General features: G+C 33.7%; 1 protein-coding gene across 2 annotated transcripts in view; it reads right to left on the bottom strand.

Annotated features, from left to right (window-relative positions):
* The window catches only part of CSMD3 (CUB and Sushi multiple domains 3), a 581,291-nt gene that overhangs the window by 175,933 nt on the left and 383,221 nt on the right, over positions 1-22,137 (bottom strand). For both annotated transcript variants that reach the window (XM_077782368.1, XM_021546425.3), the window contains exons 28-30: positions 10,614-10,805; positions 1,832-1,970; positions 311-498 (exon numbers count right to left, since the gene is read on the bottom strand). In XM_077782368.1, the coding sequence (XP_077638494.1) occupies positions 311-498; positions 1,832-1,970; positions 10,614-10,805 (519 nt within the window). The remainder of the gene's footprint in view (positions 1-310; positions 499-1,831; positions 1,971-10,613; positions 10,806-22,137) is intronic.

The following is a 22,137-nucleotide window of genomic DNA, read 5'->3' as shown; positions in this document are numbered from 1 at the left end:
GCTTAAAGCCATTCCCTCTTTCCTATCACTACATGCCCTCATGAAAGTGCCTGCTCAGCCTTCTTGTAAGCCTGCTTCTAACACTGAAAGGAATCATATATTCAACATTACAGGTAAATGAAGTCATACTAGAAACTTTATTTTAGGTTAGTAATCTTATAACATTGTACTTGTACAAATAGAGAATTCCCATTATCATATTCTCAGGCAAAACAAAAACATTACCAGGCAGAAAATTATGAGAAATTAAACCAAAATTTGCACTCATGCATTGATCTTTGTAAATATAAAGAAAAATAATTTTATTTACCTTTGTATTCCAGGTGGAATCCAGTAAAACTAACAGATCCATCACTCCGAAAAGCCAGATGCATGGTGTTTGAACTGCTCTCTATCCTCTCTGGCAGTTTGCTATCTTGAAAGCTCCCAATCAGTGGGCTATTACTGTCTGGCCCATCATAGATATAAAGAAAATCATAATTTGGTTCTATACTGAAGCTAGAAAACAAAAAAGAGAAAAGTCAGATGGAATATGCTTTGTCTAACATTTTCACTCTTATTAGCTCAAATTCGAAATTTATTATCACTGTTTTAATAAAAGGGAAAAATTCCCTCCACTGTCAGAAAAAAAAAAAAAAATTATTTGTAGGTGTTTTATTAGAAAACATAGAAATACTATATCTTTTGGTTCACACCTTAGAAACAATAAATTCCTGCTAGCCAGAGAAAAAAGAAAAGCTTTTTAAATAGAGAAAATAATAATAACATAATTCTAAAGATTTAGGAAAATAAACAACCTAGGTCAATTGGAATCCTTGGCAGAAATGTTTTGTGATATAATTAACTCAGCTTCCAACCAGACTAAACACTCAGATAGCCAGAGGATGATCTTCCCATATCTTTTAGAGCAAGAAGCATTTTGTTTATGATCAGTTTGAATAAAAAGATGAAGTATTGAAACCTCCCATTTTCTTCTGAACTACATTATAGTTTGTTAAGTAACTTGTTACTAAGCACCAAGAACAGACAACTTATAGCCTACCTCTCTATAGAAGTCATCACATTAGCACTGGTCAGAACAATATAGACACTGTTATAGAACACCCAGCATAAGGAGAACTTAAATTTGATGGGACATCAGAAGTACCATTTTTACCTTGCTTGTGACATATTTCCTTGTTGGAATGCATAATTTTTACTAATTATAATTATAATTAGTATACTAATTGTAATTACTACTAATAATAATATACTAATTTAATAATAATAATATTATACTAATAATAATGATCATATACGAATTTATATTAATTTGCATCATGTGTTACATACAGTGCAGACAGCAAAAGTTCTTTTGTGAATTCTATTAAGCTCAATTTAGTCTTCCATAGTGATCAGATACTACTTTTGAAATTTATACTTTTAAAATTTTGCCTAAATGCCCAGTGCCACGTACAAATCAATGAATCAATAGTTTTCATCATTAAAGACCATCCTGGTCTGCAGACATTTCAGTGAGTTATTCCATGCTACCTTCTCAGGAACTGAATCTTGGTTAAATTGAACATCATCTACCTCAACATTAGCTACTGTAAACAGAATGCTTTAAAGGAAACAGCAATGAGTTTCCAAGCTCCACCTGTATGTGTAGTGGTGACTTTGACATATTTATTGTAACTTTTAACAAAGACAATGATTACTAATCCCTTTGATAGTGATATTAAGTACACATATATTACCCTACAGAGATCTGAATAATAATAAAATTATAATAATAAAGCAAATAATAAAGTTATAAACATGACTTTAAAACTTTTAAGTAGTAGCTTACCTGATAAATGCTAATGATATAACATAATCACTATTAACACTGATGGTCCAGTCACAATCTCTGCTGTGGGGGTAAGGATGAGGGAAGTTTGGTGAAAGTATAAAACCTGATGAGCCAGTCAGGTTTCCTCCACAGGGAGCTGTGAATAAAAATAGATTGAATTTGAGAGAAGAAGGTAAGAGACAAAGAAGCAAGTAGCAGCAGCCTGTTCATTGACATTTAGTGTCCTCCAAAAGCTAAACAAGGGAGGTATTTACAAAGCTTTAATAGAAACAAACAAAAAATATATTCACAGTTTGCCTTAGACAAATACTAACACTATTATGTGAAACCCTTGGTTTTGAAATCTGTCCTTTTGGTTGCATAGCATAATTTCAAGGCTTTTCTGAATACACTGTGAACTTGAAAAACACTCTGGCTACACACATAAAAAGACTTGACTGGATAAGCTTTCCTTTCTCTAATTCTTGTTAAAGGCATTCTAAAAGAACCTCATTAGGCTATGAAACATGATACTTTGATAATGCAATTATCTGCCTTTTCACCTGATAACAGTGATTTGTAGTTCAGATCAAGATGGATACAATATAAATTAAATTTTTAAAAATATTCAAGTAATTGTACTTTTCAAACTTAGAGATAAATAAAATAGATTTAAGCATAATCAGAATAAAACAACCACATTTTTCTATGTGATTTTGAGGTTCCCAAATTTTGTGGGGTTTCAGTCCAGAAAAAATAAAGAGTAAAGAAGGAAGATATAATTAAATTTTGTTATTCAGCATTCCTTATGCGAGACTTCATGCAGCAACAAGAGAATAATCAGGTTTTCTAAAGATCTTTTTTAAAGAACTTATAATGTTATAATAGATTCCAGATAAGATTTATAAAGATTTATCATTTTGAAAGTTTTAATTCTGCTAAGTGATGATCTGGGCCTAGGGAGGTAATTGATTACTCAGGTCTTCTCTAACAGAGATTCTCTGAGATCTAAGGTTATTTAAATCTGTTATAAAATCATATAGATCATTGAGTGCAACCATAAACCTAACACTGCCAAGTCCACCACCAAACCATATCCCTAAGTGCCACATCTACATGTGTTTTAAATAACTCCAGGGTCAGGGACTAAGCCACTTCCCTGGTCAGCCTGTACCAATGCTTGGTAACCCTACTGGTGGTGAAGAAATCTGTCCTTATCCCCCATCTAAACCTCCCATGGTGGAAATTGAGGCCATTTCCTCTCATGCTGTCATTTGTTACTTGGGTGAAGAAATGAACATCACCCTCAATACAACTTCATTCAAGTGCTTGTAGAAAGCAATAATGTCTTCCCTGAGCCTCCTTTCCTCTAGGCTATACAACATCAGCTTCCTCAGGTGATCTTCAAAATGTCTGATCTGGACCCTTCACCAGCTTTGTTGCCCTTTTCCAGACTCACTCTATTATCTCAATATTGCAGTTTGAGTTTCTGTTGGGTAATAATTAGCACTGACTTTATGATTATAGAGGGTTGATAAATTGTTTTATTATATTACTATACTACACAATACTTATTAAAAAAAAAAACTCATTGCTCTTCTAGACAATCTGATATAGACAGACCAGATCAGTTAATTGAATCTAAAACACTATTACTAGTAACTAATTAAGAAATCACCCTTTAGTAAACAAATCTCCATGACATATCCCACAGGTGCACAACAACAGGTACAAGTGAAGATAAGAACTGTTTTTCATTCTTTTCTCTGATCTTCTCACAGTCTTCCTCAGGACAATGCCTGGGAAAGTTATGCCTGCTGCTTTCTGTAGAGAGAGCTATGACAACACCTCAATGTCACCAATGCTGAGTACAGGGGGATGATCACTGCCCTGGTCATACTGGCCATACCTTGCTGATACAAGCCAGGATACCATTGGTATATTGGACTCTTTGGTCTCTGGGCACACATTGGCTCATGTTTGGCCACCTGTTGACCAATGCCCCCAGGTCCTTTCCCACTGGGCAGCTTCCCAGCCACTCATTCCCCAAACCTGGAGTGCTATATGGTGTAGCACAGGACTCATCACTTCACCTCATTGAACCTTGTAGCAGTGGTCTTGGCCCATTGATCCAGACTCTCCAAATCCTGCTGCAGAGCCTTCCTACCCTCCAGCAGGTCAACACTCTAGCACAACTTAATGACACCTGAAAACTGAGACTTCACTCAATTGCCTCATCCAGATCATCAATAAAGATATTAAAAAGGACTGGCCCCAGTACTGAACCCTGGGGAACATCACAGGTGACTGGCCACCAACTGGATGTAGCTCCATTCACCCTGACTCTCTGGGCCCAGCCATCCAGTCAGTAGCTACTGAGTGAAGAATTTACCTGTCCAACCTATGAACAGGCAGTTTCTCCATGAGAATGATGTGGGAAATAGTGTCAAACACTTTACCAAGTTAACCCCCCGCCATCCGAGCAGTTGTCATTGTCATACAAAGAAATCTGGTTGCTCATGCAGAACCTGCTTTTAATAAACCAGTGTTGTCTGGACCTGATCCTCTGGTTGTTCTGTATGTGCTGTGTGATTGTACTCAAGAGGATTTGTACAGATAAAGATGATATGTAGATGTATAATTAAACCTACTGGGAAATATACAGAATATTTCCAAATATCATGAGAAATACTGCTTCCAGCTCTGGGGTCTCCAACACAAGAAAGACATCAACCCTTTGGAGAGAGTCCAAAGGAGGGATGATTAGGGAGATAGAACACCTCTCCTATGAAAACAATCTGAGAGTGTCGGGATTGCTCTGCCTGAAGAAGACAAGGCTCCAGGAGAACTTATGGTGCTTTTCAGTGCCTAAAGAGGGCCTACAAGAGAGCTGGAGGGGAATTTTTCACAAGGTCATTCAGCAGCAGGACAAGTGCTGAAAGTTTTAAACTTAAAAGTACATTTAGATCAGGTTTTAGGAGGAAATTCTTTACTGGAAGGGGGGTGAGACTTGGAGCAGGTTGTCCATGGAAGTTTTGGATGGCTATCCCTGGAACTGTGTTCAAGGTCAGGCTGGATGGGGCTTTGAGATATTTGGTCTAATAGAAAGTGTCCCTGACACAGCAGGAGGGTGAGAATTAGGTGGTCCAACCCAAACCACTCTGTGAATCTCTGATTCTATGAATTAAACCACAGGTCATTTATGAATTCAAGTAAAGCAAGTAGAATACTTGTACTTACGTTAACATCTCCACAGTCACAGTATATATGATTATAGACTTTCTACATTTCACATATCTATTTATATTAAAAGGGAGTAATGAATAGCAAAATTAACTCAAAACAAAACAAAACACCAAAAATTACAATCTTTATTTACATTTTGGTATTAAAATTGGTGATGAATCATAATATCATCATTTTGTGTAAAAAAAGAAGTGGAAATGGCAGACATTAAGATAGCTTTAATAACACAATAATATCACAAATTAATAATACTAGCAAGTTCATAAAATAGATATTCCAGACCTAGCATAATTTGTTTTGCTTTTTTCGAAAAGTGCCAAATACAATTTATATCACAATAACATTTTATCAGGTATTTTCAGTTGATAGAGAAAGTCCTTTTAACTACAAGGGAACAGATGGGAGAAATTTTGTGTGAAACATTTACTTAGTTTTACAATAAGGATAATAATTGCAATTTTTCTGTCTTAAAAAATTAAAATTTGTATTGTTTCTAATTAAAAGCATATGCTATTGAATGTTCCTTTGTCACAATTTCAAAATGAGTAAAATGTAATAATTACAAAACAATACACATCTATTAGTTGTAAAATATCTCAGTGTAACTTTCTGTAACTTTGCTGAAGTAAAAGTTCCTGTAAAAAAGGAACTGTGAGGTTGTATGGAATGTAAAGGCTGCTCATCAGCTGAAACTAATGTTCTTCAATATAACCCTGTACATTCCTCTTTTTTATGTACTTTAATGGTTTAGGTTACACTCTCTGCATATCCTAGGAATGAAAATGTGAAGAATACCAAAGAGGATATTTAGGTTATTCACTGTAACCAGACTTCATTGAAATGACCACTAAACTCTATGAGTCTGATGATATTTTTTAAGTACTCTGAACTGGCATATGATGATACAAGGAAGTAAAATGCCATGTCCTTGTTCCAGACTAAATTCTGCCAATGTCTGCATTCATGATACTTTCCTGAGGTCTTGATTTAGTTCCCTGTTAGTTTATTGATAGAATATTTTCATATTAGTAACTTCTTTCACTTGTTTCTTATATCTATTCTTTCTTTACACACATCAGCAGTTACCTTTCCTGTTTACAGTGTTTCCATTTAATTCTTTCCAAGGTCTGTTAACAATCAAAGAGGGAATAAATGGAAAGTATACTAAGCTAGACAGACAGCCACAATATATTTTATTTCAAGTCATGCCTTTAACAGCAAAAAAACCCCAAAAAACCAAAACAAACAAAAAACCAACCAACCAAACAAACAACAAAAAAAAAACAAAAAACAAACAAACCATATTCTTCAACTTTGCAAAATATCTCCCAGACAGAATTTTCTTCAGCTAGAGTGGTTTCAGATTATTTTAATTTTCAGTTCATAAGATAGTAAGTTGAGCATGTTAACATAACGTAGTGGAAAATATTATTAGATTATGTTTCCTTTTCCAGTTTACTATCTTCTCTAAACTTAGTCATAGACTTTCTGTCTCTGAGTATTTTAATTAAATTCTTATGTGTTTCAGAATCCATAATTTTCTGAATTTAATGTGTAGAAAGGTATTATTGCCATAACCTTATTTTTAACTGAGGACAGACCAGCTCTGAAAACTAAGTTTAAAGAACACCCTTTACAGTATTAGACATAAGAGGTAAGACTGAACAAATATAACAACTCATCTAGAAAGAAAGGCAAATGTCAAAACATTATGAAAAATATATTTTTATGTGTTATGCAGTAAAAACTAGATGTAGGTTATGTGAGCCTGTCTTTATAAACCTCTGTGTAGACACAGTGGCAAGCAAGCACTGAGCCTTACTATCTCTGTGATGATCTCAGCATTTATTATTTCTATATATGGAAGTATAGGTTGGGGAGGTTTTAATTTACAATCTATTTATTTTCTCTAGGAGGCAAGAAAATCTTATTGCACAGCCTCCTGGCTTTTATTTATTTATTTATTCATTTTCATGGGTTGTCACTGGCACAATGCCAGTGTACTCATGAAACATATATTTTGCTTCAATGAGTGCTGTGAGATGTTATTAGAAATAGTGCAGAGCAGGTTTGAGCTTAGAAATAAAGAAAAAAACTTTATTAACTTATAACTATAATAAAAGGAAAACACAGAATTTAGAATGAAAATTTCTAAAACATTTCTTCTCCCCCCACTTAATTTCTAATAAAACATAGACAAAAACTCTGGATTTTTGATCTAGTTACTACTCCTCAGATAATCAATTTTCAGTCTATTAAGGGAGAGAGGAGTTTCTCTTGTACCATAGACTCCACTAGGAAACACAATTCTAACTTCTTGTGGTTTTGTGTCTTACATGGAACTGCTTGGAGAAAATCTGCTATTGTGACATCCTCCTTCCATGGACTGTGCTCTCACCACTGTGCATGGACTGAGACTGCTCATAGGGTTCCTTTAAGGATGCTTTGCTAAGTACTAAAGAATAACAGTTTCTTATTTTGGGACCACAGTCCTCCCCATTTTCTCCCCTGGGGCCGAGGGTCTTGAGAACAGAGATCTTTTTCCCTGAAGACAGAGGGCACTACTACACCTTCTTCAACTTTTCTCTGTTCTCTCCACCCTTGTGCATGATGTCACTCACTGAAGCAGCTGCTCTCCTGGCTCAAGTCATCGCGTGCCTCTAAAAATGTAGTCTCTGACGGAGAAATTGGTCTAGTCTATGGCTATACAAGAAAAGTTTAGCTAAGGATACTCTATAATTTCCTCCTAGCTAGGATTTTTTCTTCTAACCTCTCAGGTCTTAGGCTGTCGCTCTTCTCTTTCAGATCAAGGATTAATGTTTCACAAAGCTTTCTTTGTCTAATAAGGGGCTAAAAGTCTCAGGCTCCCAGGACGACTGAAATCTCGGCTGCCCAGAACTCCCACAGCTGGGCACCTTCCCCCCACTTTTTCTCCTCTGCCAGCTTACTGTCAGCACTGATACCAAATTTCCAGGTAGCACAGCCCTCCATCTCTCTCTTTCCCTCTAGGAGGGAGGGGAACAAACTCGTTTAAAGTTTTCTCCACCCTTGTGTCCGCAGGGGCTGGCCCGGCTCAGCCCCGGCAGGCCCCGGCCGCCTCCCGCAGCCAGCCCTGGCTGAGCAGGGGGTCTGCCCTCCTCACTGACCCGACAAAAGAGAGTGTTCCCCTAAGAGTCCTCTACTTTTAACCCCCTGTGTTCTCAAAAGCCGGTCAAATGTCTTCAGTAGTCACACCAATTGTCAATATTCAAATCTAGCCACTAATTAGTTTGACTATAACTTCCCAAGAAAACTCACTTCCGTATCAACCCGAGACACTTATTTGTTTCTTTAATTACTTATTAAGAAGTGAAACAGAATGTATGGTTTCATTTACTTTTTCTTTCCTTTTTTGTTTAAAAAACCCCAACATATTAAATAATCATTGAATTATTTTATTTTGAATAGAAAGTACCGCTAGAATTGTTTACAATAAAACCTTTTTTATAGATATAAATATGAATACAAGACCTTGTCTGAAACAAAACAGTAGAAACAAGCAAAATCAATCCACAAGAAAAAAAAAAAAAAAGACTTATGAATTTCTGAAGAAAGTCTGAATCCTCTGGGAGACAGTCTATACTTCCCCTAAATGTATAGTTAACTTAAATCCTAAAATCTGCTTTTGAATACTAGAATTTTTAATGTCCCTGAGAAAATGAACAGATACAGTCACTTATAAGATTCTGGTATCTAAGCAAGATTGGATCCAGAAAATCTTTGAAATGGAAAACACGGAGCTATTTTGTGCAGCACAGACATAAATGAAAGGACTGCCTTTTTGCAGAAACATGGTCTCAAATTTATAGTTTCTCAGAATACCTTTAGTATAGAAGAATTTATAATTGCTATCTTTCATTCAAATACATGAATCATTATTTAATTCTTTGTTATTTTTCCATTGCTACTACCTTTGAAAGGAAAATGTTCTTAAAATTTTGCGAGACAAGACTAAGGGTATTAAAAAAACAAGGCACTTCCACAGGTAAGAACAATTAAAAAGTACATTTACCTAGTTGTGAGCATTAATAATTAAGAGGTTTGAAAAAACACTTTGGTGTGTAAAGAACTAATAAAATAGATCAAGAACATGGTACAACTATACACCTTTGGAATTATTTCTGCTTCTTATTCTTTCACCAAAATTATGTTTGTTTTTTTTCTAAAACTTTGATAAACAATGATGATGTTGAAATTATCTGTGAGGTAAGTATTGCACAGTTTGGATTTACATATTACTAGTTATGAGAAAAATATATTACAATTTATGAAAAAAAATCAATGAACTTCAGGGTGTACTGAGCTACAACACAGTTTTGAAATCCCTTAGCTCCAAGGCAAGGTTTACACACTCTAGTCTATTAGCAGTTCATATTCCACAAGAATGTATCATTATAGGAAATCAATAGAGAATAACTTCATGCTTGACATTTGGACAAATAAATCATCATAATAAGCATTCTTGCTACTCTGTGTACAGTAGGTGTTTTGCATTAAGTGTGGAACTTACCAGTATTAGATAAATGGATGCATGCAACTAAAAAAACAAGTGTATGCATATTTAATATTTGCTACAGACAGAATGTCAGTTGAGTATGTACACCTACATTTAATCTATTTTGTAATATCATCAACTCAATATTTATAGTGATTAAAACTGCTAAAACTGCTTTATAATAGAGTAATTATTTTTCAGTTGAAATATATATTTTAAAAACAGCAATATGAAATAAGGCCAGCATGATAGAAGAATACTTTAAGTTTAGGGTCCAGAGCCCTAGAATTCCTTTTACTTCTTCACTTGGATATCTACAGATGTTCAGTTACCATTACTATAAAATACATATTTTCACATCTAAGAATTATAAGAGATGAGTGATAAATGTTTCTTTACTGCAGTCTTCCAGAAAATAGTCTAGACAGTTCTTGTCTTGAAGCCCAGAAACTCACAGGACACACAAAGGCACAGAAAGGAAATTAGGAACAAAGGAAATAATACTTTAACACATTAGTAGAATAGCCAAGACACCAAGTCAGTGCTGTAGTGTTTGCAAACACCTGTTTGTATGAACAAAGTAGATGGTATGCATGGAGAAGAAATGTAAATAGAATGGAGATTTTATTTATAACAGCTGTGGTCAAGTTAAGTTTATTAAATGAGAGTGTTTGAAAGCTGCACAGTGCTCCTTGCACTTTTAATCTCTGTCAAGTTCCTCTCTGAAATGTTTGTCCAAGAATAACTACCAAGAATAATAGTCATTGACACTGACTTGTTTTCTCTGTCACAGATCATCAAATTATAAATGAGAAGTCCCTGAGAGGGAGAGAATTAGTACTATTATACTAACAACTACAGAGGAAAGGTTTTGGTTATGACTATCAGAGGTTGATGTACAATAATTTTTAAGATGTGCAGTACATGTATTTTCTTTAAACAAGTTCCTAGAACAGTGTAATTCATTGCATAAAGATTTCTGGTTTAAGGAGAGCATTATTTATTTTTTTTTCTGCATACCTATACAGACTGGTGGGTTTGGCTGCCAGAAGTACCGGTTTTCTACCTGAATGCAGGTTATTCTCTCATCTCCTTGAAGTTCATAGCCAGGGTCACACTGAAAAATGACAGTGTCTCCAGGTTCTCTTCCATCACCATTTCTAGTTCCATTCATGGGGACACCAGGATCACGACAGGCAGTGGCTACAGAACCTAGCAGCACAATAAAAAAAAAAAAAAAAAAAAAAATTTGAAAAAAACCCAGCTTTTAAATATTTTTTTTTTATTTTGTTACATTTTTCTAATCAGGAAGCTCTGCAAAATCAAAAATTTCCTAATAACTTAAAAAATGTTGAGAAATCATTCAACAATCTGCTGCCTTTATGCTACTAAATTGTCTATCTCCTTTAATTACTAGAAGTGCCTAATTTTTATTCTAGTTTTTCGGGGATTTTTTTTTTTTTTTAAATCTGTGAAGGACTGTAGTATGCAAAAAGGAAAGGAGGAGATTTCCTGTTACCCTAGACATTTAGTACTTTTAACTTAGAGCAATTTTTAGTATGAATAAAATTAAAAGGAGATTAAAAGTCTTCGGGTTTTCCAGTTAAGGTATACTTGCACACATCTTCAATTCTCCACAATTCTATAGTTCATAAATATATCTATGGTGTAACATTTAGCTGTGACCTTGGAAGTGAATTTCATTCATCACTCATATCTCTACCCTTGCACATGACCTATCTACAACACTAGACTTTTGTAGTAATAATAAAGAAATCACTACAAAAAATACACATGGATTTAGTCTGAGAGAATGTACAGATATATATAATGCATAAGTATGGATTATTTTTAAGATAAAATACAATTACAATGATTACAAAAAAACATAAAAAATTAAAGATATTTTCCGCTTTTATTATGCACAAAAATACGTAAGCTTAAGCAAAAAGTAAGTAGACCAATATTTATTTAAGTAAATATTATTTCCTGCTAACATTATGGAACTGAAACATGCTATATGTATTACAAATAAATACCAAATGTCAGACTTGCCTGTGGAACTAGTCCCACTGAGCTCAGCAACCTGTGTAACATAAACACAAAGTGGCAGTACGGAGATTTAATTCAGATGCCCTCTTTCTGGGAAGGTAATACCAGCAGACAGCAATCTATTAATCCAAAATGTCTTTGTGTTTTGTATTTAAAATGTCTTTTAAGAGCAAATTTTGGTCTAAATGTATTTCTCTACCAAAAAAAAAAAAACATCCAAGGACTTTCCTTTCCAAGACGTACTAAAAAAACCCATAATTAGTGCTATACAGTTATTGAGATTTTTATTGTGTTTTTAAACACAGGAAATACTGACTATAGGAAAAAAAATCCGCACAAATAGATACTCACGAAAAATCAAGTATGAACAGAAATAAGGGGAAAATTTTCCTTCTTAGTCCTTAGTCTTTTCCTCCTTAGATTAAATACATATTTCTTTTAAATGTTTCATAATAAATGAAAGATAATTATTTTTTTATATTGTCACACAATTTTTTAAAACTTCTGCTTTAGACACTACCATGACTCCTGTTTGTATCTTTAAATATGCTACTGGGTTTAAATTTAGAAAAAATATTACAAAAATATGAAATTACTAAATTCACTGTGTTCTGCTCACTTGAATATTATCTGCCCTGAATTTTGCCATGAACAAGAAAAAAAAGTGCTCTGCTTTATCTAAAACATGCATGGGGGCTGATTCTTACTCAGTATTTGCAATCAGTCTTGAAGGGCCAAAGAGAGAATGTTGGCATGAAACTTGTTATTGTCTGATCATATTGCTCTTACTAGATTGCATCATTCTGTAAAAGAATTTGATATGGCTACAAAAGAAATAAAGGGGTCATACAGGAATTTCTGATACAATCTCTTTGTATTTTTTAATCACTTATTAATATTTATGCAAATTAATTTTATAAGATGAGATCTGTGTGCCAAACTTACCACCTTACCCTTATTTGCCTTGTATTGCAGTCATCTTGCATGCCTGCATGCTTGCTCAACCCACCTCCTGGCCTTTTGGCTTTGTAGCCAAATTGATGAAGCATGGATTGGATAAGTGAAGTATGAAATGGATGGAAAACAGGTTGGTGTGCCAGGTTCACAGAGTGTCCCTGATCCAAAATCTAGGCAGGAGCTGATTAACAGCAGTGTCCCTCAGGAGTGGTTGTTGACTTCAATATTTATTAAAGATGAGGACAATGAGACAAAGTTAGCTTTTGGCAACTTTTTAGAGACTGGCTGATCAGTTGATATGCTCTAATGCAGTGATGCTATTTAGGGAGGTCTCAGTAGGCTGGAGAAAAAGCCTGAGAGAAACTTCAGGAGGTTCTAAAAAGGAAATTTGTCCCAAGAAACAATTTACAAGAAAGCAGATTTACAGAAAAGGCACAGAGAAGACAAAAGCTTTTCTAGGGAGCACGTGTGCAGCAAAAGCACAAAGATAGCAATCAGAAGATGCAAGAAGCAAAACTCCAGCTGTATAAAGGAAAACGCTGTTTCACTTCAAGTGTGGTCAAACATTTTAGGTTTTTTTACAGAGTGGTTGTTATCTGCTTGACTATTTTGTGATCAGGAAATTGGACTAGAGGTCCTCAGAGATACTTTCCAACTTTAATTATTCCATGAATATGTTTAAACTTTGCAAATTCAGACTAAATACACACAGATCTAATTTTAAAATAAAACCACTATTTTAAGACTGGTTTTTGCATTATAACACTAAAATGCAAAAGAGAGCTTCTCTGCTCCCACAATGTCATCATTGGGGTTTTAGAATTTTAAGTAAATGATTTCTAGAAATCTAATTCTCTTTTTTTTCCCAGGGTTTGTTCAGCATTTGAAAGGCTCTATTAAAAATATGAAATCTAACTGAAGGGCTTATGAACTGGTTTGACAGACCAGGTGAGTTTCTCAACAGATTGATAAAAAATTTATTCTGAATGTACAGGATGCAAGTAAAGGAAAGAACAGAGCATGTAATTAAAAGTACTGTATATATTTTGCTTTATCATAAATATATAATCATCTATTTGCCTAAAATACATGGAAAATTTTGCTTCTATCTGCTCTTTAAAGTGCTACTTAAAACAAGAGAGAAATAAACCTTCATTGTACAGCTACTACATGATATGTCATTTTTAACTTATTTATTCACTTTATTAATTTATGAATATGTATTAATTCATGTAGTTGCATGACATTATCCTAAATATCATCATCAGGATAATAAAACAGTGATGAGCTTTTAGTGAAGGCACACTGCAGTGTGATAAAGCTACTAACTTGGAGCACTTAGTACAATTTTTCATCCAGCCTTTGGAGATGGAGTAGGAAGATAGGTAATAAGTATTCATGCTGAACAATTCACATATATATAAGGTTTTGAAATATCCTTTGCTCTAAATTTTTAATATGTATCTATATAACAATCTGTTTTTTTTACTTGAAAGAAAGAACTCCAGTGTTTTGTGTCTTTCACCTCCATTTCAATGCATACACATACATCCATGGAGCATTTCAACAACTAGAACTGAGAGATTTAGATACTAAATTTCAACTGTTTTACTTTGATGGTAATTTTAATTGGTCGTAAAGGCTTATGTATATAAATTATGGTAGAATTTCAGAATTTCATATATATATATGTATATATATATATATATATATATATACACGAAATTATGGTAGAATTTCATATATATATATATATATTTATATACACACATATGTATATATATGCATGTTGGTTTGTTTATTTGTTCTTCTTGCATGTCACTATACTTTGTGGTAGAAATAATTGAGCATTACAGAATTCATAAAAATGACTGTTTCGTTAATTTTCTTTTTTTTTTTTTTTATGCCTAATTAATTTTAAAGAGAATAAACCAGGAGAAGGTATCTAGAGTTCCACAGCTACAGGGATAATAAAATAGAAATAAATTATTCCTTCATGGTATTTCTGAACACCACATATCTTGCTTTGTAAGCACATGTCTAAATCAACTTGCTTAATTAGGAATGGGATTAATTTAACTTAATCTTGGCCATGCAAAATTTAGGTGTCTTATTAATAAGCTTGCTCCCCAGATTCCCTCTACAATCATTATCACAAGGGAGTTACTTTTACTTAAGCTAGGCACTTAACGTGCTCATACACTGGAACAGAAGGAAACACATGATTTTTTTTTCAATTGAGATAGAAATGCTGTATTAATAATTTATATTAAATGTGTAATCTCTATTTTAAGAATAAAACTGTTGGTAAATCCTATTTTTACTTCCTTGTTGTCATATATTTACCTCGAAGACAAGGAGGATTTTTTTTAAAATAAATTTGTCAGAATAAGAATCCTCAAACACATAAAAAATCTTTATTTGAGCAGAAAATTTAAAAATAGTTATGTAAGATTGGGACTGGAGAAAGAATATCTCAATACTGTTTGTAATTGTAGAATTAATGCATTTCTGGAGAGTTAACATATATTCCCCATATATTCAAACTGAATTTCTTAATCACAGCTTTCTGTCATATCTGCTGTAGCTATAAGGGTGGTTTTCATGTGCCTGACTCTAGCCCATCATTACTACAGTTAAAAGCTGTTTGCAGGTTTTTTATTTCAGAGAATCTATTCTGCCCTGCATTCTCAACTCTGTTTGCCTTTTTAATCTGTTAATTTTTTTAATATTTCTTTTCATTACCTACCATCAGCCTATTTTTTTTCCTTTTTAAGTGTCAATACTGTTTATGAGATGTATATTCCAGTACAATAAATTGATTTTTTTCTTCCTATTATATATTCAATATCATGTTATATATCTCAATCATTGCCTTCACCATTCCCTATGAAAATTTGTGGGTAAGCAAAAATTCTGGGAATTATAAAGTTCCTGATGTCTTTGATAGTTTACCTGCAATGCAATCTTGAAAGCTTTCTGCAAAATAAAGAGTGGGCTATCACAATTCCCCATAAGTTCATGTATAAGTACTGAAGTTCTTTGTGACATATTAGAGTTGATAAAATAAGGAAAGAATACCTCTTGTTTTATTCTGTTTCAATAACTGGAAACTCAGAGTTTAGGAAATATTGTCTTGAATAACTAGTAAGCTGTGCTTTGTGAATGTAAACCATTAAATTCCTATTAAATACATTTTTTATGGGAAATGGACAAATCTCAGATGTGTCTATTACCTAATACATGCAGCATAACAGGTGCAAGAATGACTCTGTGTAGCACAGACCTGTGAGTGATCATCTGAGAGCTTTTTCCCCCAACGAAGAGAGAGAAATGCAGAAAACTGTTTCATTTTTTCTCTTGGCATTACTAGTTTAGAGCAACCACATGCTATCAGTTAAACCATTTGGGCTAGATAAATAATTAAGATACAATTCTTGACCAAAAATTTCCAGGATGGGGATGAATGCAGTTCGTGCTGAAATTGTTCAGTAGGTGAGAGATTAGTGAATATATTAGATACACACAGTTTATATGTCTCTCTACATGGTCTAAGTGACAGAAAGTGTTTCAACACAATTATTACACACTTCTGAGCCGAGTATCTTTGTAAAATAAAACTCCAGATTGTGTTTTGGTTTGAAATGGGTCATGGTTTTGGAGCAGATGAGTTGTTTTCATTTGGATGAAGCTAAATTTGAAGATACACTACTGAACTATGCTAGAACGACTCTGAACTAAGAATATCTCTGAACACTGTTGCCAGCAGTGGTTCAGTACCAGCTGTTTCAATCCATGAACCAGCTCCTCTTAGTTCTGTGTGATGTACTAACACAGAAAGAACTGAAGGACCCACAAGTGAGACTTAATATCTCAGATAGCCATATAACCATATTCTCTAATTTAGACTTTGATCTTTGGCGATCACCAATCCTCCAGAAAACAAGTGCCATTGCACAGGCAGAAGTATTTATCCTGGAAAGTTGTTTAGCTTACACAGTTCCTGCTAGGTGACTTGAATGAAGTAGTGCAGAATCTTGTTAAGAATCTTGGCAGACAAGTCATGCTAAAAATTCATTTCTGTTTCCCCCAAACTTGTTTGATTTTTTCCTCAGAGCATTCATATAAACAGATTCAAGTTTTGAGCAGTGGAGAAAAGGGAGATGATGCTAAATCATCTCTTTATGAGCTGTACAATACTGTGTTCCTACAGAGCCACAGAAGCCATTAAACCAGCATTCAATCATACCCAGAAAAGATGTCAACACAGATCTATCTACAAGTGTTCTTTATATGGGGTATAAAAAAAAATTAATACATCTTTTAGATACTAAGGCAAAAATATATATTTAATGCATAAATCAGGTAATTAAATGCTCCAAATTGATTATTTTTGATACAAAAATCTAAGTTATTACCAGGGTCAAAAAGTTTCTGATAGTTCACAAGCCCAGGCAATTTAACAGGTGACTGAAATTTTCTGAAAGGACAGCTCTATTTTCATGCAGGAAAGATACCTTGAAACATAGCATTAAAAGTGGGACAAGGTTATAAGAGGTTATACTGATTGATCAAGGTTTCATTGATGCTGGAAACAATATAATAAAGATTTCTTGGTGTTAACAGTGATTTGTAAATTTGATGTCCTAATGCCAAGTCAAATATTAAAGTGTCTGGATCTCAAACCTGGAGAATTAAGGGAAAAAATTATTTTTTCTTTTTTTTCCTTTTTTCTCTATTTTTTTCTTTCCCCAGAGCCCACAGTTATGTCAGCATCTTCAAGCCTTCCAAATTTCAAGCTCCTCATAATACAAATTATGTCCAAAATATTATAATAAACTTATTTAAACCAACCTATTCTCCCAAACTCTTATCACCTTAATTAAAGGCTTTCTAGTATTGCTGGTCTTTCAAACGCACATCAGCCTGAACCAAGCCTGACTGCACCTTCAAAATTCAAGCTGTCTCAGAACCCACATAATACCTTTACCCACATGGACACTGCAGTCTCTCTGAATCCCTAATGCTGTTTGAGAACCAGCTAAACCTGGTATTTGCTCTCTCAAATCCAGCCTTCTATATAACTTTTCCTGAAAAAGAAATAATAAATTATCTACAGTGTTTTCATGGTCTTCTACCAACAGAAGCACTGCTGGTAGCATTTCTTTAATCTATTTTTGACTTTCCTTTCTGCTGTAGACCTAACAGAGATTTAGAAGCATGGTCAGTGTAATTCTTAAGTAAATTCTAACCACAGACTCCATTTGTTGGTTTTGCATGACTTAATGGATTCTCTCTGTCAATTATTTTTTGAAGATTAAAATGGGAAAATATTAGGTATAAATCACACAGTGAGAATTTCATTGGGGACAACACATCTCTTCAACAAAGAAGTTTAACATCTTGCACAACCACAATTTTCTTGGTTGTATAGGCAGGTCTCTGTCCAACCATCCTGGACTAACTCTGGAAGTCACACTTGCACAACCAAAGCTTGGGCCAAGACTCATTCACAGCTACACACTCCACATTCACAGTCAGAACAAGTTTCCTCACCAGCTTGACCCCATGTCAGACATCAACTGAACTTGTTTTAAACCTCTTTAACCTGGTATAGTCTCTGTTTTCAGGAGACAGGGGAAGGATGGGAAATGGGGGAAGAGGGCAACAGTGGACATGAAGCTTTTTCTTAAGGGTCTTTATCTGATTTTACTATCAGAAAAGCTAGGATTATAGATAGGTTATCAGAAAGGATAGGTTATGGGTTGTGCTACTAGATACACCGTAGTTCTTAGTGAGATAACTGACATTGGTTTAATGAGATAATATAATTTTACTTTCTTATTTTTTTTGTATTGTCAATTTATACTAGTTGTTAAAACTATCCAAAGCACTACACTTCTCTTACCATGTCTTATAGGATACCTTAAGAGCTATTTTATCTCCAGTTTATAAGCAATAATATTTTTTCCATTAATATGAACTCTCCAGTTTGGAACAGGTATTATTTCTTAAGTATTTGCTCAGAGCTTTGGCAGTGAGTATGAAACTCAAGCCCAAATAAATAAATTGACATATGGTTTCAGATAATTTCTGAAACTCAGTAGAAAATGGATACTGTGACAATATCTAATCATGCTGGCAGTGCACTCAGCTGGGAAGAAATGTTTTGAAAATCTGAATTTCATTTAGATTGCATGTTTAGGGCTTGGGGTTTTTGGAACCTTTTGGTTCTTTTAAGATTTTTATATTTTTTCAGACCACATATTCCTTTATGTGTACATATGAATACAGTGAGATTGAAATAGCATCTCAAAAAGAAGAAATTATGAGAACTTTGGACTACACCAAAGGGCTGCTCATGCAGTGAAAAATCTTACTAATGGTAATTCAGTTCTTAATAGCATTTCTATTAAAAAAGATTATTCAGATGATTTGAGGTAAAATATGTGTGTTTGATTTGTTGGTCTGCAGAATAGTGTGAAACCTGCTTTATTGCAACTGTTAAGGATATGGTTGTACAACAGAGAAAAACATTTCTCATTTGCCTTGTCTTTTAACTGAAATCTGAAGAGAGGGGGAGATTGCTCCTATGTTAAAGGTTAAATTTGTTATTTTGCCTTTTAGTTTCACAAATTGTATATATGCATTATAGATTTATAGTTTCAAAACACGAAGAATATTTTAATAATTCTTAAAGACATGGTCAAATCTTTCATCTGTCTGAATTTTTTACTTTTGTTAAATTTTTACGATAACCCTTTTGATTTGTTTGCTTGAATTGGGTTGTGGTAGGTTGGGTAGGTTGTACTATAACTGATAATTTTGACATTGATACAGAATTTGCCTCATCATTTGGTAATATTCTGTCCATACACTTGAGTGTCATTACCCTGCTCTTTGCTAAGGCAATTTTCTTTTTCTGTTGAAGAATGTATTATACTATAGGCACTTGAAAAATTTAAAGAACACTGTCAAAGAATAGCTTCTGTTTTCTTTAGCACTGTACAGATTACATCTTACCAAAACAACAATGGAATATTAATAAGAATAAAGATTCTATATTTATATATTTAGCAAGATTTTAAAATTCATCTATGCAAATGAATTGTATCTCATACTGCATGTCAGAATTTGTCCAGCTTGTAACTGAAGACGCCAGCCGACAAATAATTTTTTCCACATTCATACACATAGGACTGAAAGACAAACATTCATTTCTCTATCAATTATGAGATCAGGCAGATTAATGGAATGCTGTTAAGAAAAAAATAATTTCCTTGACAAAAAATAGTGCCAAAAATCTCTCTTTTATATTACTATGTTACAAAATGGCTGTCCCTGGCCAGAAATGGTGTAAGAGGGAAAATAGGAACAGACAATAAGCTGACAAACTTGAAGTCACCTCCATTGTAGCACGATGTTTGTGCTACACTGATGGTTGGACTTGATGATCTTAGAAGTCTTTTTCAACATTAATTATTATAAATATGTATATATATATGCCATTCTCTCAAAATATTATATCTCTCTAGACACATGCTGTGATGTTCAGTCAATTACAAGCTTGCAGTAAAACCTCCAAAACACTTTCCTTTCCTTTGACGTGGATTGTATACAATAGAATATGCACTTCTCTTACAGTCATTGACTTAAAAAGGAGAGCTGTTCAAATGAGAAGATACTAATACCTTGGAGAAGCAGAAGTCTCAAAATAGTTGTCCTTCCTGTACTCTAATCTAAATGGAGAAAAAAGGTAACAGTCCTGAAGATGTACCTGTACTCACAGAAAATATTCCATCACATGTGCCTGTGCATGGGATGGCACATGAATGATAAACAAAGGAGACTAATGATACTGAAAATGATTAATATCTATCTCCAAAGTAGCATTAACTAGAATTAATGAAAACCAGAATTTCTCAGTGACAACAGAGGACAGAATAACTATGGCATCTAATTTATCTCCCACTGGAAAATGGCTTCCCCAGTCATGTGGTTGAATGTCAATTCCACACTTTTCTTCTGTCTTTTATATAAAATACTTAGCAAAATACCATTTTGGAGAATTCTGCAAAAACGGCTCAATATTCTATTCTCCTAGGTACTTATTGCAAGAAGATGAACTCCAGGTACATTTAAAGATGTTCAACATGTCACCTGTGCATGGTTTTGTAAAAATAAATCACATAAACCTCAAATGATGGATTTGTCAGTCCCACAGTGTTTTGCCTGATGTTGTATATAAGATTGCAAATAAGGACTGATGAATTACCAATTTAGCATATGAATGCAGAGACTAATTTCCATCATGAAATCTTCAGAAGTGGTTTGGGTTATGTTTCTCTGTATATAGAAGGCAAAACATGATAAGTCCTAGCCCCACACAATTTTGTCCATTGATTGGTAGTAAAATAAATACAAAAGAAGGAAAACTTAATTGAGATTATACTCCTTTTCCAGTCAATGGAGTCATGTATTTTTGGTCCCAAAGGAGCATAAAGACAAAAACTGTATTATTAAGCATAGGTTATTTGATTATCAGGCTTCCTCATATCCTCTATGATTTGATACTTTGAATAAAATCATATAATTGTATATGTGGATATAGACATATATCTACAAATTGTGATGCTCTTCTGTTGGTGTCACACCTAAATATTAGGAAATTGCCTGGTAAACAAAATAGCATAACTTGTATACTTTTGACAAATTTTTAGTGACTAATGCAAAACAGAAAATAAAATACATGCTATTAATTAAACCTTCAAAGTGCCTTAGTTGAAATAATTTCAAGGATTTGTATTATTACGTAAATATTTTTAAGTCTTGTGCTCTATTTTGATCAATAGTTGACTTGAGAGATTTCAATTAAAGAGATTGGATTAACCAAAGAAATTAAAAATAATGAAGTTAGAGAACATTTTCTGAAATAGAAATTTTATTTATAATATTAAAAGCCATGCAAGTATAGGTTTGCACTTCTAAATTTACTTTGCTGTACACAGAATTATAAATATCTGTAATGGACTTTTTCTGCAAGTAAAATAACCCATGGGAACTAAAAGTTTTATCTGAGAGATTTAAAGCAGTGTTCATTTTTATTATTCTTTAACAGAAAACCTAGCATCAGATTTTTCAGCTTTCCTACATACAAAGAATAGCTTTCCCACATACAAAATTGAAATATGAGATTAAAAGACGAGTCTGAGACTCATAACATTTAAATTTGGAACTGTATCAGCTTGATCTCTCTGAAATGCCATATCACAAGTCAGACAAAGTCAACTTTACGTAGGCAAATTTAGGACAGGTGAGTAGACTTTTCATACAAATCAAAAGGGATTGCACAAACTATATTGCATGAGGTTTAAAAATAAAGCATTTCAATCTCAAATATAATTAAAATAAGTTACTTTTATTGTGGCATGGTGGAGAGGAGGATTTGTTTATTTATAATGTTAAAATAATAATATCAACAATTTTCTTTTATATTTTCTTTCAGTGTTCACTTATTAATACTATAACTCCAGAT

This window comes from Lonchura striata, chromosome 1 (assembly GCF_046129695.1).
Source record: "Lonchura striata isolate bLonStr1 chromosome 1, bLonStr1.mat, whole genome shotgun sequence".
NCBI lineage: Eukaryota > Metazoa > Chordata > Aves > Passeriformes > Estrildidae > Lonchura > Lonchura striata.
The sequence above is the reverse complement of the archived record's forward strand: the minus strand, read 5'-3'. Positions and strand labels throughout refer to the sequence as shown.